Source organism: Protopterus annectens, chromosome 12.part0, assembly GCF_019279795.1.
Source record: "Protopterus annectens isolate FY-2018-M chromosome 12.part0, PAN1.0, whole genome shotgun sequence".
Classification (NCBI taxonomy): domain Eukaryota; kingdom Metazoa; phylum Chordata; order Ceratodontiformes; family Protopteridae; genus Protopterus; species Protopterus annectens.
In genome coordinates this window covers 23180427-23196708 of record NC_056746.1, presented here as the reverse complement: position 1 = coordinate 23196708, position 16282 = coordinate 23180427, and the positions used below count along the sequence as shown (strand labels likewise).

At 37.7% G+C, this 16282-nt stretch overlaps 1 protein-coding gene across 1 annotated transcript in view; it reads right to left on the bottom strand.

The window, feature by feature from the left end:
* Positions 1-16282, bottom strand: part of LOC122816340 (syntaxin-binding protein 4-like) — an 869603-nt gene that overhangs the window by 147965 nt on the left and 705356 nt on the right. Inside the window, exon 15 of the mRNA XM_044089066.1 lies at positions 5029-5121. Coding sequence (XP_043945001.1) covers positions 5029-5121 — 93 coding nt within the window. The remainder of the gene's footprint in view (positions 1-5028; positions 5122-16282) is intronic.

Here is a 16282-nt window from a genome sequence, read left to right as displayed (position 1 = left end):
CTATCAACTCACTGTCCAACTCTGACCAATCCATTTGACAACAAACATGTTCTCTGGGTCTTAGTGGGCATCAGAACATTTTAGGACCTCTGCATCAACAAACTGATGTTCTTCCCTTTCGCCTCCCCCATCCAACTTCAGTCTCAAAGCTAAGTTATCTTATATATCTGTCTTGGGTTCTGTTGGTTTGGTCAACAGAGGATGGTTGACATCCATTTAATCGACCCCAGTCGACAAGTGTGCAAAATCGACAGTCCCTGGGTAGGGAAATATTCCCTTTCCTCAGTGGTTGTGTAATCTCAGAGTCAGTATATATAATTAGCAGGGGGGAGGTGTGACCATGTTGTTTACTGTTAGCAGGTCAAACTTCCCTGACAAGGAAGGTTTCAAATCCCCTGTAGTTAAACACTGTCTAAATCTCAGTGACAATTATACTTCTAATCACACACTCCTTTGACATTTAGATTCATAGGTTCATAGGTGTGTACTAGGCTAACAACCACTAGGGCCTTTATAAGCCTAGCCGTGCAACCAAAATGTGTTGCACAAATTTTAATGTTTTAGAAGTTTTTATAGGAGATAGTTTTGGGCTTTAACATAAATTACTGACTACCTCTGTCCATCAGGGACATAGACACCAGACCATGGGTGAATTTATGATTTTCCCTCCACTGGTCCAACTTACGCTTAAATATGGCAAAGGAGGGACTTTGCTTCACATGGATGGGGAGTATCTTCCAGAGAATGGGAATTTTCTGAGATGTATATTTGACTCATTAACATGTCCTATTTTATGTTACAAATAAAATTCAATTCTTTGGATCTAGTAGCATTGATGCTGTTTGCTTTGCAGATGTGCAAAAGGTTCATCAAAGCTGTATGCCAGGCATAGGTCACCTCACTGTAGTCTGTATGAGACCGAGTATAGCGATAGGGCTTTCAGGTAATCTGCATAGGACATTGCGTTTACTCTTTATATTTTTTTAATGAACCTTTGCGGACATTCCGGATGCTGCATGACTCTAGTCAGGTATATACTTAAGGGGGCATTATACTCTATGATGGGTCTGATGAGGGCTGAGTACAGTGGTGTGATGACCTTCCTGGACATAGATGCCATACACGTACTGATAAGTTGAGCAACATAAAAGGACTTTTCTTACTACCTTGGGCACATGTAGGTTGAAGGCTAGGTTACTATCTACATGAATTCCCAGATTTCTAACTAGTGAGTAAACTCTTAGGGGTATTTTATTGATGGTGTAATTTCTTGGGGTGGCCATCTTCCAAAAAGGTGCTATAATGCATTTCTTGGCAGTTAGTTTTTAGCCATGACTTTGGCACCAGTCATTGGCCTGTGTGCTCACAGCTTGCAGTTATTTGTGAACTTTGTCAGCCTGAGGAATTTGACATTGGCTTTGACCTCTGAGAAGTAGATTCCAAAGAGAAGTGGGTTCAGTACAGAGCCCTGAGGGACTCCACTGTTGACTACACTCTTTGTGGATGTAGCCTCACTGTTCCTAACCTCCTGGGTCCTATCCATGAGCCAGCTGGCTATCCAGTGTATTATGAAGGGGTTTATGACTAGTTCTGTAAGTCTAACAATTCCTATGTAGGATAGTTCATCAAGTGCTTTAGCCAGATCAAAGTAAACAGTAGGCACCACTTTACCCTTGTCTATTGCCTTGCTGACATTTTCAAAGAAGCCCACCAGGTGTAGTAGGCATGACCTTCCTTTGACAAAGCCAAACTCTGATGGATCCAGTGTCTGGAGGTCTCCTCTGTTGTTGTTGATCATTTCCATGATACTTCTTTCCATGGTTTTGCTAATAACACTGTTCAGACTAATGGGTTTGTGGTTTCCTGGATCTGTTGATGGTACTCCCTTATGAAGGGGGATATCTGTTGCAGTCTTCCATTCAAGTGATGCAAAGCCTGTTTTGAAGCTGTTGTTAAATAGTGAATCCAGTGGCCCCAATAAGTCATATTTTAGACTTTAACAAACAAATACATTTACTGATACATTGTAGGTATATTGTTCTTAAGGCTTATTGGGACACCACCATAAAAAGGACTTAAAAAACTTATCTCAACTTCTTTCACAAGAATTCTAAACAAAGCTATAAATAATGCACCCAAGGGCCCAAAATCAGTTATAATATTTTAAATATTACTCTAATTCACTTAAGTTAATAGAACATCAGGTTTTGCATTAACCTGCACTTTCTGAGTGATAAGAAATATGAAACTACAATGTCTTATTATTAACTAACTGTAATCCTCTGCAATTATCCAGAAAAATCAACAAATTTACAAGGGTCAGGGCAAAGAAAAATGAGGCAAAATAAGTGACATTCTGCAGAATCAGAGATAGTTAAGAGGAGAGTGCTAAGCTCTTCACTTTGTACCAGGAATATCTGCTTCTTTGCTTTCTGTTGATATTTTTCCTAACCGTACTGTTGCAGACAACAAAATGGTTATTGATTAACTAAATGTCACTGACAGAATGCAAATGTCTCAAGCTTGCAGACTTCATTGCAAGAAGTGTCAGAAACAAAACACATACAATCAGCTACAGACTGATCATCTCATATCAATTTGACATTCTAATGGTATCTGAGACATGGTTAAAACATACTTTCCATTGCCTCTAGGTTATGATAACCTGACATCAGGTAAGACACAAAATTGTGCTCTGGGTACTGCTATCTTGTTTTGTGACAATCTCATAAGTTTCTTATATCAGAAAACAGGACATTCTGGAGAGACAGATATGTCTCCCAGAGACTGACACTCCTCTGGAACACATTTTCAAGTCACATAAAACAGAGCTCCTCAATGACCTTATTTAAGCATAACATAGACAACTGGATGGGAGACAATAAATTTATCCCAGGGGTGCCACCTATGTCCCTCTTGGATAAGGGCAGTCGGTGCTGACCATAGACTCATGATGCAAATATAGACCATACAACTTGGTCAATAAGGGAACAAGGGTATAACATAGCTAGACTTATAAGGGCAGTAGGGCCAATAGCCTAGTAACCTCCTATGAACCTATGAACCTACAATGGAATTCCATCTTGACATAAACCTAAGGCAACATTGTAAACCTACCAATGTTTATTAGTTTACATATTTTACCAGAAATGTCTGGATGAGTAAAAGAAGAGCCTATTTACTGCTTTACTACTAATCTTAAAATTAAGCTTATTATTATTGGTGACCTCAATACAGACTGAAACAAGCTTCACTATTCCCCAACAGTGGGATTCATTAAACACTGTATCCAATTGTTTATAGTTGATATGCAGGGAAAAAAACATACCAGATCGTATGCAATTCAAAAAAGTGCCTTAACACCACTCTGTCCAGGCATGCAGTGTGTGTGTCTTTCGGCTTTTCCCGGTTAGGGGTCACCACAGCGGACCTCCGGTCCGCTAATGATTGGCAGTTGATTTAAGTATGGAAATAAGGATCCAAAGAGTGATTAACAATTCCCAAGTGTAAATCATTGAATACATGGAGGAAATGTGGCCAGAAATATATGGCTGCAAAACTATAGGCTAACAGGACCTCAAGTATGAATGCTGCTTCTGTTTCCATGGGTTTTGTGATGCTATACATAGACAACTATGGGTCATACCTCTCAACTGTCCAGATTTGCACAGAATGTCCAGATTTTTGTCTCATATTTTTAACCATTTCATCATAAAATTTATGGTTTTCTGGAAAATCATTGAGGATTGACGTCAATAAATAATGACATACATTTGAATTTCAGACTTCATATCCTTCGGAAAATGCATGTTAATTAAAAACATTATTTTATTAACTTTCTACATTTATAAGAGTAATATTTAAAATTGGTACCTGATTTTTGGGCCTTTTTTACTCATTATTTTTGTTTTTGTTCAGAAGAGGTTGAGAAGTATGACTATGGTTGAAAAACAATATCACCTAAACAGCACCAACATATAACATTAACCTAAAAGTAAGATTAGGGCCACTGGGGATGGCATACCAATGAAAAATGAATTGCACATAACTATAAGGGCTGAAATATTTTGGATAAAAATGATATTACATAAGTTTATTATAAACTATGGTATTGGTAACTTTATGGAAATATGAAAGCTACAAATCTGTATCAATTTAAATGGCTGCAAGTTAAAAGATACATTAAAATAAAAATGTTAAGGTGTAGGGAACGTTTTTCCCTATATCACTAAACTTAAATATTTTAACTCTAAGATTACACCACATCAGAGAAAATGGGGGTACATGGTTTGACAAATAAATTTAAAATCTCCCAATTTCTCTGATGCTCTATACCACAAACAATGCACATGCATTGGCAGAAATATTGGTTCCATATCCTTCAGTGTGTAGAGCTGCATTTTAATGAATAAACATTAACCAATCCACAGGCTGACTGCAAACTGGCACCTACATGCGTAAGAAATGGCATTGCTTGAGCCATTAATATCTATTCTAACAGAACAGCTGACAGCACATTTTATGGTGTTGGCTTGTAGACATATACAAGCACAAAACATTGATTCAGCTGAGCAAAATACAAAAGAATAAGATAGCAGTGTGCTCTGAAAAATAAAGGCAATAACAAAGCCATTTAAGTGTTAAGAAGAACAGCTCAGTAGCAAGCAGAACTGCTCATTGACAGTGCTACAACAATTGACATGGCAGATTTACTGCTATTACTGCAGTTAACAATAAAGCTGCCATACTGATTGAAGTAGCACTAATGTAGGCTTTCACTTTCACTTATTTGCTGCTTGTTTCTCTTTAGATATTTAGAAAATATTGACGCACGGTATTAATGAAATTAAAATGAAACAGCAAGCCAGCATTTAAAAGGTTATTTCTTTACTCTGTTCTCTAGGTTATTACTATTTTATTTTGCATTACCATCCTGGGACATGTGCTCATGCCACCTAGTGACATTCGTCTATGTACAAGCAGCAAACTATAGTGATGATGTGGTAGATAGCACAATATGTAGCTTACCTTTAATCTCTTTATCTCCTGTCTCAGTTCTGCCACTTCTGATTGAAGTTGGTCAAATTCATCAGTTTCTTGAGAGCTGATAGATTCAAATGTCTGCAAAGAAGAAATGCATAGTTATCAATGTATGGAATAAGTGTAAAAACTGAAATATTAACCAAGTGGTAAAGTAAGAGTTATGTCATGCCAGCAGAATACTGACCTACTAGCAAAACATGGCATATTGTCAAACCACACTTTATTTACAAGGTTTCATCTGAATGTCTTTAAAGAATCAGCAACACATAAAATGCCTACAAGGTATAAACCATTATGAAGGTTCTTACTGTCAGTGGAATGCGTAATAATATTTTCTAACATACTGAATTAGTCATAAGAGCATGGTCAGTTGCTGTTTGAAATACCATCATGGAAGTTGACTAGACATCCACTGAATGACATACATAACAATTGTAGCTTATATCAAATTATGCTTTTCCTAGTAGTTATAATCTTTAAATATTATGAAGCTCTTCTCTACTCTTAATTTGGGGGAAGGGGTTATGTTCTTCATTATGCACACAGTGTTCCAAGGAGATATACAACAGAACATTGCCCCAAACAAATAGATACTTTGATTCGGACACCACAGGTCTATATATTTTTCTGTACCATTCAATAGTTTCATTAGTTAGCAATTACTTCTACAGTTTATAGTGCATAATTTGATTTATGTATGCAGTACAGTACCAAGGAATAAATTAAAGGAGTGTGTCTGTTGGGGACATTTAAATATTTACCATTGATAACTGCCTTCATCATGACAAACAGATAAAGAAAACACGCATTCCAGCAAAAAACATTCCTACTGTATTTTTATTTAACAGAATGGGACATGCATATGAATTCTGGAATTTGTGTTTGTTTGGTATACTCTTTAGCTGTTTTCTCAATGTTACTTATAACTGTATCTATACAAAAGTTAGTTTAAATAAAGTAAGAAGACAGGACGGAAGCACAGACTCTTACCACTGACCCACAATGCTAGCCAGTGCTAATTAGAGACAGAAATTATACCATTCTTCCTAATGACATGTGAAATAAATAAGAACATACCATTCCAGTAATGTCATCAACAGATGACATAAACATTACAACCAATAAGAAAGAACAAATCAATAAATGCCATGCTAAATATGCACACATATATTTATTTATACAATTTGTTAAACAGGGTAGTATTATATTTGTTTCGTTGGTAACCTACATAGATATTTGTGGGCTATCAAACTACTGATTGTCTCAACTTGCTGGAAACTGAATAGCTCATCTAATGAGACATAATACAATTTATATAACAATCTATTATTGTGAATTTATCAGACTGGAAACTGACTCAGAATATGCACTGTGCAATTGTATTCTGCAGAGTAATGTAAGCATATTGTTTAATCCAGTCTATGAAGCAGAATATAGCAGTATGAGCCAAACAAAAATAAATTAATTCATTTCAGTGACCAATGAATACTGCAAAATGAAATCAATTTACAAATTTAAGTCCAGTGAAACAGAGAAACAGATTACTTTTACTGTGACGTAAAAGCACAGCAGGTAAGTTTTTAATATGCAAACACATTTCTTCATCCACTAACTCATTCAAATCCACTATTTAGTACCTTCAAAAGACCAGATGACATTCTCAAATAATTTAAACAATTAAGTTTTTTTTTAACTTGCCTTTAAAAGAGGTTTAAGGCTAGTGGATACATCATTTATTTTATCAGGTGCAAGTAAAATACATGATACAGAAGCAGACACTTTGTTTTAATCAATTTTTCAACTTAATCTGACTGTTCATTTAAGGACTACTCAGTACATCTGCTGGTTGCTATATTCCTAGTTTAGTATATATGTCGGTTGCTATACTTCTTTCTTTACTTTAGGTGCTACTCAAACTTCAAATTAATCTGGTATGGAGATTGATGTTATTAATGTGGGAGACAGTTTAAAATGTGCACAGTGCTTCAACAAATAGATGCTACTCAAACTCCAAATTTATCTGGTATGGAGATTACTGTTATTAATGTGGGAAACCGTTTCAAACTGTATTGTACTTCAACAAATATTCTTCCTTGCTGTAGGGTTTGTTTAAATGGATTTGTAATAATATACAATGGGATTTTAATAAAAAACACCATAGTAGTTAGCATATTATGTCTTGCTTTAATTTATATGACTTGCATTGATGCATAAATATCCCTTCAAGGGTCGGAAAGTAGTCTGAGTATCTACTATTTTACACTGGATCTCAGCTAAGACACATGATAATATTTATTTCAGCATTATATTCATCTGCATCTGTGTCATTCTTCCAGTTTCTGAACATTTCAGCAATATATAAATATTAAAACATTTTAAAATGCTATACCCCTACAACAATAGTTTGTGTTTGAAGAATAAAGAATTTTCAGTTGATATTTAAACAAGAAAAAGACACTAATTAGTTAATCAGTCCTTTTGAGCATAATATCCTTTATAAATGATATTGGGTACTATTTTAATGATAATTTTATGAGAATAGTTAATATCTGGCAGCATATAGGAAAGTTTGTTTTAACAGGGAAATCACCATATAATAGCACTGAAAATCTTTGACAGCTTTAAAAGCTGTAATACATTTCTTACTGCCAAACACACTGTAATAGAGTGAGCTTCTAACAGATTTTAAAGCTGTTGATTTATCAGAGATGTACCATTCCAGACCACTGTCTATACATCAACATGGAGTGTGTTACAGCTGTCAAAGTTTTAAGTCTCTTTGTGCTCCTGCACTGTTTATGTCACTAGCTGTTAGTACATCAGGGCAGCTAAAGCTCTTTGTGGTACAAAAAAATAAAACTGGGTTTGTTTGATCATAATCAGTCCACCAAAAGGTCAGCACTCTGTAGCATGTAAAAAATGTAAAGAATATTGAAAAATGTAGTAAAGTGAAATACTTTGATTTCATCAGTGGGAATCCACACATAACCAGGACCATACTGGTTTCAAAGCTTAAGACATCTTTGGGTGGACTCCCATTGATGAATAATACATTATATTTCTGTATACACTAAAAGTACAAGTGACAATGCAAAAAGTTCAGCAGTGGCAGAGGACATATTAAATAGGGATAGGCAGAAGAACATTAATGGATATGATTAGAAATAAGGCATTCAAGTTAAGTCCAAGACCACAATTACATACTGACCTGAGGAAGATTTACAGACACCTGTCAAAAACAGTCTAAACTATTAAATTTTCCTTGAGAAGGAGAAGTCAGAGAAAAAGACAGAATAGGAAAATTGCTTTTTTCATGTGTTAAAGGGGAGATAGAATCAAATCTATTGATGTGTAACAACAAAGAAAGTTGGACTAACAAGTAAGCACTAATGACAGGTGTGGTTTGGTCATGAGTGTGAATCTGAATTCACATTAAAAATGAAGTAATGCAGTATGATGTAATGTAATAAATTATGGTTTCAGATCTCGCATGACTGGCCCATTATTTTCTTTAAGAAACTTGGTGTCACTAATGTTTAAAACTTGAAGAAAGTTCAGAATGTTGTCCTTCATCATATATTCACAATCTGAATTTTCATTACTACAGATTTGATGACCAAACATCTGCATGTAATTGTAAACTAATGGAAGACTCTCTATAGCTTTAAGAGTCAGTTCTGTCCATTGAAATACATTGGTGATTCATGACTGGATGACAGCATGGGTATGGCATGGTCAAATAGTCATAAACTAGCCTATAAGAAAATCCAGGCAGTGTAGGATCATGCACTATATATTAAATGCAATACGCAGCTCTTCCTATTGGTCCATGACACATTCTGTTATAATGGGAACCTGAACTCCCACCTGAAAGTAAGGACTCTGAAAAGTGAAAAAGAAATAAATATAGTTATACCACTTAGGAAACAATGACCTTTGTTGAAAATTAAAATAAGCTGTTTTATTCTTACTTCTTGTGAAATTTCAATAGACTAAATTAACATATAATGCATACACACTGATATAAACAAGTTAAATCCAAATCACATTATACAAATATTAATCAGGATCCTGAATAAAGTTCTTGAAAAAAAAAAGAACAAGTTAAGGCTATGCACAGAAGAATAAAGATTAAGAATTGTGAAGAATGAATAAATATAAAAGTATAAAAAATCAATGTATGAGAAGCTTTCTCTTTCTCTTTTTTTTATAAAATTGATAGTTTAATTTAAACCAGGCTTCTTATTAGCAGATATTCATTCATTCAAGATTCTTACTGGTTATTGTATAACATGTGATTTGGATTTAATTCACTAAATTAAGGTATATGTATTCGGTTTATTTAGTCTGATAACGTTCCAGAAGGAAGAGTCAGAAAAAAAAAATGCTTTTACTGTTAGCAAAACTCTTGGTCTCAGAAGTAATACATTTATACTCAATTTATTTTCTGATTTTGATTTATTTTTTTTTTTACTAGCTTTGGATTCAGTACTGAACATTTCATTTAATTTGATTTAAGATTCTGAAAATATAGGCTGGAGGTTAATTTCAGGATGAACTTACACTTTCTGTGTGCTGAAAAGCTGCTCATCCATTAAGGTGGGCTTTGCACTGTTGTGTTTGTACTGTTTGTGTTAACTTTTATTTATAAGCTTATATATAGTATCACTGGTACAATATCCTTAGTGAATGCACTCTAGTCTCCTGTCATATCTTACTGTTGTGTCTGTGAGTCATCGATAAAATGAAGACAGTACACTCCAATGATTCATATCATTGGGGGGGGTAGCCATATGGACTTGTATTAATTAACATCTATAATCTTTGTCAAAACAGAGGAAGCAGAAATGCCCAGTACAATCACAGACACCATCTACAATGGACATATATGGTTTTATGCGGTTATGAAGCAACATGCCCTAGTTCTTTAACATTGTCTTTTCAGACCAATCTAATAAAGATCTTTGCCTGAATAACTAAATCATTAAGTAAAGAACATAGCACAGTTGCAGTCCTCCTAGATTTTAATAATAATAATAATCTCAGACAAGATTACTATGCAATTTAGTTAGCCTTGGAGTGGAGAGTGGAGCTCAGAATGGCATCCTAGCTTAACCTGGTAGAAAACAGGATGGGCGTGGCATCAATAAGTGGAATCCACATAAAAAAATAATAGTAAAGAAGGCACCACGGGGCTTGTGAACGACTATAGTCCTTCTCAATATCTGAATAAGTGATACTGAAATGGGATTTGTGGGCTAGAGCAGCAGATATCTCTTTTCAGATGACAGAGAGATTGGCAAAAACAGTCAGTTCAGAACCTGCAGAAGACAGGATAAGAAGAAAGTTAGCACAGTTAAAGGAATGGGCTTAATGTGTAGGATCTTAGAGTTAGTGTAATGAAGTACAAGTAATGTATCCAACAGCAGCACTAAGTATACGATGAAAGGTGAGAAGGAAAAATTAATTATTTGTCAAACTCTGCCAGTACAAAATTCACCAAATATAGAATCAGTAATGGCCTGCAGATGTGGGAAGTGTGTATAATGTTGACAGTATTACATTTTAGGAATTTATATAATGAATAGAATGTATCCTCACTCGGGTATTACAGAAAAACTCGCCAGCCTGACCATAAACCCCTACGTCACAAGATGGGTTGCCAACTGGCTTACAGACAGAACTCACACAGTAAGAATAGCGGGCTCCAGGTCCGACTCTAAACCAGTCACAAGTGGTGTCCCACAAGGCTCGGATCTGGGACCCCTACTGTTTGGCATATATTTCTCAGAAGTACAGGCAAACACAGGAGGACTATGGCTAACCAAGTTCGCCGATGACTGCAAACTGGGAGCCATAACTGACTCTCCGGCTGACACGGACATACTTCAAAAAGGCCTTACTGAGACAGACACCTGGTGTCAAAGTCATGGCCTCAAGCTAAATGCCAAAAAATGCATAGTCGTCCCATTTGGGAAAAACAAAACACCCACAAATTACCACATAGGCGGCAGCCCCCTTAATACAGAAGAGGTAATAAGAGATCTGCGGACCCAGGTAGACAGTAATCTCTCCTTTGAAAATCATATTGCCAAAGTAGTTAGGAAATCCTTCTATGTAGCCCATCTAATTACTAAGGGGTTCGCATCTAGAAATAAAGAGGTTATAGTGCCCCTCTACTCGTCATTCATCAGACCCATCATAGAGTACAATGCCGCATTTGGGATGTACCTCACAAGACACTTCCAACAGCTGGAAAGATCACAAAAGCACCTCACCAAGAGGATTACTGGCCTCAAGCATATGTCTTATGCAGCCCAACTGAAAAAACTCCAGCTGTACTCAGTGGCATATCACTTACTCAGAGGTGATCTCTGCCTGACTTACAAAGCCATGTCCAACTCAGAATTAATTGACATGCTAAACCTAAAGAAATGCAAGTCACTGCGAGCCATGCACTCTAGTGAGCTAAACCTCGCCACAACAATAAATAGAACATGCTGGAGGGATAGATTCCTGTCAAAGAGACTCCCCATGCTTTGGAACAAAATTCCTAACTACATTAGGCAGATACCCTCACTAACACTCTTCAAGAGAAGCCTTGACGAGTGGATGGGTAACAGAAAATACACCCCTGGGATCACTTCATTGGTTCTGCTTGACAGAGGCTCAGTTAATTAAACAATGGGGTGGCGAAAGCCAACACACTCTGGCTAGGCTTAAAAATGCCCTTGTGCAGATAGCCTAGTACCTACCTATGAACCTATAATTACCATGTTCATTCTCTCATTTGCAGCTGATAATTTAAAACAGAAATGAGTGGAGTGTTGATTCAAGTACTGATCTGTTTTTCTGATTTGAAATGGGCAGCCAGTGTGTAGCAAGGTAGCAGGAGGAAGTACCTCCTGCTGGTAACCCAGTCATGTGCTTCAGACAGTGTGGTCTTTGAGTTATACTGCATAAACTGCAGTATGTTGGGGGTCATGAAGAGACCTCTCCCCACCACAAAAAATGTGATTCTCAGGTCATCTCCCTTTACTTACATGCACTGTTTTTACCAGAAGAAGTGCCCACAGCTGACTACAGACTTTTTAATCCACCTCATGATTCTGCTTGGGCAACCTTTCTTATGTTGACCATAAGCATGGAAAGTAAAAGTGGCTCTTTAAACACACAAAACCGCTGAGTGAAACAGCATGTCTTACAACTTGTAACCCAAAGACATGCTTCACAGCAAACAAAGTACTCCTGATAGGGAATCTGTCTTTCATCTATGAACACTTTCATGATCCTACTTCTGCAACCTATCTAATATTTACCATTAGCAAGAAATGTAAGAGCAGCGCTCTCACCATACAGGAATACTGAGTGAAACAGCATGTCCTACAGCCTGTAGCACAAAAGCACAAAAACTTCCCTCACAGCAAACAAAGGATTCCTGCTAGGGAATTTGTTTGGCTTTAAGCACCCTCATGATCCTGTTCAGACAAGCACTTTGATATTGACTGCAAGCATGTGAAGTAAGAGTGTCACTTTCAGCATACAAGGATGCTGAAAGAAGTGTTATGTCCTAAGACCTGTAACTCAAAGACTTCTCTCACACAAACAAAGAACCCCTGCAAGGGAATCTGTATTTTTGTCTTTAAGTAAATCCCTGCACTTAATCTTCCTCCCTGCCATCTGCTGATGATTTTTAAGGTGTGCTGTTTCACTGTTTTCTGATCTTAGAGTGCTCAAATATTATCCTGGGTGAGGATATCTGACCATTGATCTCAAGGATTCTCTCCATTGCCACTGACTGCTTTTTTTCCTAGCACTAAGGATGCGGGGTGCTAGTCCCACTTTGCTCAGCCATGCTACAAACAGCTTCAATTTGCTCCCCACTTTACTCCCATTTCCACCTAACCTCCATAATCATGAATGCATAATGTCCATGCGCCTCCCACAAAACCTTACCCACACAATACAATAATCCAAACCATTTTCTACACACAATCACTTAGCAACTACAAATACTCTTAATCCTATTAAACCTACTCCCTTATACAAACAAAAAGCTCTCACAAAAAAAAAATGCTATTACTATTCCAACACAGCACTGTTCTGTGCCCTCTCTCTTTTATAACCTAACCTAAGTATAACACATCATAGGCTCTTTCTTTACACTTCATAGCTTCTTCATATGAATCATATCTTCTTAATAAAGTTTCAGTGCTCAGTGTTAGGCACAAACTGTGGCGGTTGCAATTTTTTTTTTTTTTGTTTTTGGTCCTCAACTTAAAGTTGACTGGAGGTGCCTGAACACCACCATAGCTAGCTATACCTCTGTTCCCACAACCCAAAGACCCACAAGCGAGATAAGGGTAAGTCGCTGGTAATTTTCTTCATCAGGGTTGATTATGTAGTATGCGGTTTGACAGCAAATGATGGGCTTAATCATTGCCCCTAGAGACCAGTTGACATAATAGTTAAGTTTTTTTATCTCCCATGCACAAGTTACAAGGTTTCAGCTTGACCTTTGGCCAATTTCTGTATGGAGTTTGCATGTTCTCCCTGTGTCTCTGTGGGCTTCCCCTCATCTTCCAAAAAAGATGCTGAGTGTTTCCACCTCAAACTCACACAAGAATGGAGCTGTGCACAACAGCATAGGTGCAGAGATAAATGGTGCCTTTAGGGGAAGTGTTGTACAGACCAACCTCTTTGGGCATCTGCTGTGGTTCTCCTTGTCAGGGCTACCCACTTGACAGTGTAAAAATTGACTCTGCATGATTCTATCATATTGACTAATGTTGCCAAATGGGCATAGGTATTTGTCAGTAATTAGTGGGTTGAGGACCTGGTCTACTGTGACCTAAGCAAGGGATCCATGCTAATGGTGGGAGGGGTCTGTGAGCCCATATTTTCCAGTGTGTGCCCACCATAAATCCCAGCAGACCTAAGCTACTGGCCAGCTTATATACAGTTGCCCAGCTGGAGTTACCTGGGATAGCTCTGTTGAGCAAAAGCTAGCTGCAAATCATGAACTAAGAATTGTTATACTCAGTGTAGGTTCACTGACAGGACCCAGCTTGGAAGTAGATGACATGATGGTAGCAAGGAAGCCAGGACATCCTATGTATCCAGGAGACAAGACAAAAGGGCAGTGCGGCAAAGCCCCTTGGCATGGGATCCAGACAATACTACTCAGGAGGAGGACAGACTAGAAATGGTGTGGGAATTATGGTAAGGGAGAAACTTCAGAAGACAGTGAGGGATGTTATCAGAATTAGTAACATACTCATGGCAATCATACTCCAGTGTAAGGACAGGGCAGTATTCATAACTGCAACCTATGCCCCACAGCAGGGTCATGATAGTGAAGAAAAAGAGTACAGTCAAACAGCAGTGACAGGATCTACTAGCTGAAATCAGGACAACATGCATTGGTGTTGATAACTGAGTGACATGAATACACATATCGGAACAGACAGAATAGGATATGAGGATTGCCTGGGTCCACAAGGATGGGCCAACAGGAATATTCTAGACTTCTGTCTGGCAAATGGCTTGATAGTGGCCAACGCATATTCCAGTGAAGGCGACAATGACAAGATCACATACAAAAGTGACAAATATGTTATTCAGGTTAAATTCCACCTAGTAAGAAAACAGGGGTAGAATCAGTGATTGCAAAGTCATCTCCAGTGAAACAGTCAGCACAGTGCATAAACCACTGGTAGCCACAATCAGTGGCAAGCAGTGGTCAGAGAAGGCCCTAAGGTCACCACTGACTAGGCTGAAGACCTGGAAGTTTACTGGAAGGAAAATACAAGCATTCAAGGAGAGACTCAGGGCTCTAGCAGTTCTGGAGGAAGAGGAAATAGGTGAAATTGAAGAAGAATGGTAGCTCCTCAAAACAGGATGTGTGAGGAGTAGAGAACAGATATGCAATTGATCCAAGTATGGAAATAAGGTACATAAAGAAAGCTGATGGTGGAATGTGAAGTCCAGATAGTCATCAAAAGAAGGAAGGAGTACTGGAAAAAGTGGAAGATAGAAAAGACAGATCAGGCTATGAAGGAATACTGCTTGGCTAACAAAGAGGCTAAGAGAGCAGTTTTAATAGCTAAGAACAAAGCATCATTGGCACTATAACAGCTTTTGGAAAGTGACTCAATAGATGGCCCAAAGAAACTCTACTAGGTTTCAAGGCAAAGACAGAAAGATAAAGAAGATGTTCAGACAACTTTCATAAGGGATATCAGCAACAAATGTACACAGAACATCAAAGGCAGATGGGAGGAGTATTCTGAATGAAGAAAACCCCACAGAAGCTATACTGCCCCAGACATAGCCTATGCTGAAATATGAGGAGAAGCCAAACATAAAGGAAGTAAGAATTGCATTAAGGAAAATGAAGTCAGGGAAAGCAGCAGGCTCAGATGAGGTCACAGCATGTGCATTAAAAATGTTGGGAGAGATAAGGGAGAAATGGCTCCTGAAGGTATTCATAGCAGCATGGAGAGAAAGGCACATTTCAGATGACTGGCTAATAAGTATGCTAGTGTCAGTTTACAATTACAAAGGGGACATTCACAACTGTGGGCAGTACAGAGGTATCAAACTCTTGTCACACTGAATGAAATTTCTGGAGATGGTGATTGATAAATAAATATGCAGAACAGTAGAATGTAAGATGGGAGATGAGCAGTTAAGATTCAGATTAGGAAGCAGTCCTACCAACCCAATGTTTGCAGTGAGACAGACAATTGAGAAGAAGCTAGATATGAGGACAAAATCCAACTTGGCATTCCTAGGCTTGGAGAAAACATATGACAAGGTCCCAAGAAAGCTGATTTGGCCACTCCAGCAGTTCAGCACTAGTGTATGACAGAAAATGCCAAAGAAGCTGAAAAGTAAGGTGTACAAACCAGTGGTGCTACCACTACTACTATTTGGTACAGAAACCTGGGCAGTAAAGGCATAAAAATCGAGGAAGCTACAGGTAATGGAGATGAGGTGCCTAAAATAGGTGGTAGGATGCACATTGTGGGACAGATGAAGAAATGATGACATTAGAGCAAAAACCAATGTAACTGCAGATTACGGAGGTTTGGGCACATGGGCAGAAAAGCAGAAGACAATTTGGTGAAGAAGATTTGGGACACAGAGAAAGAAAGCAAATGGAAATGAGGCATGACTGTCGAAGAAGGTAGAAGAATGGCAATCAGTCAAAACAGATGGCAACTGTTGACCTGAC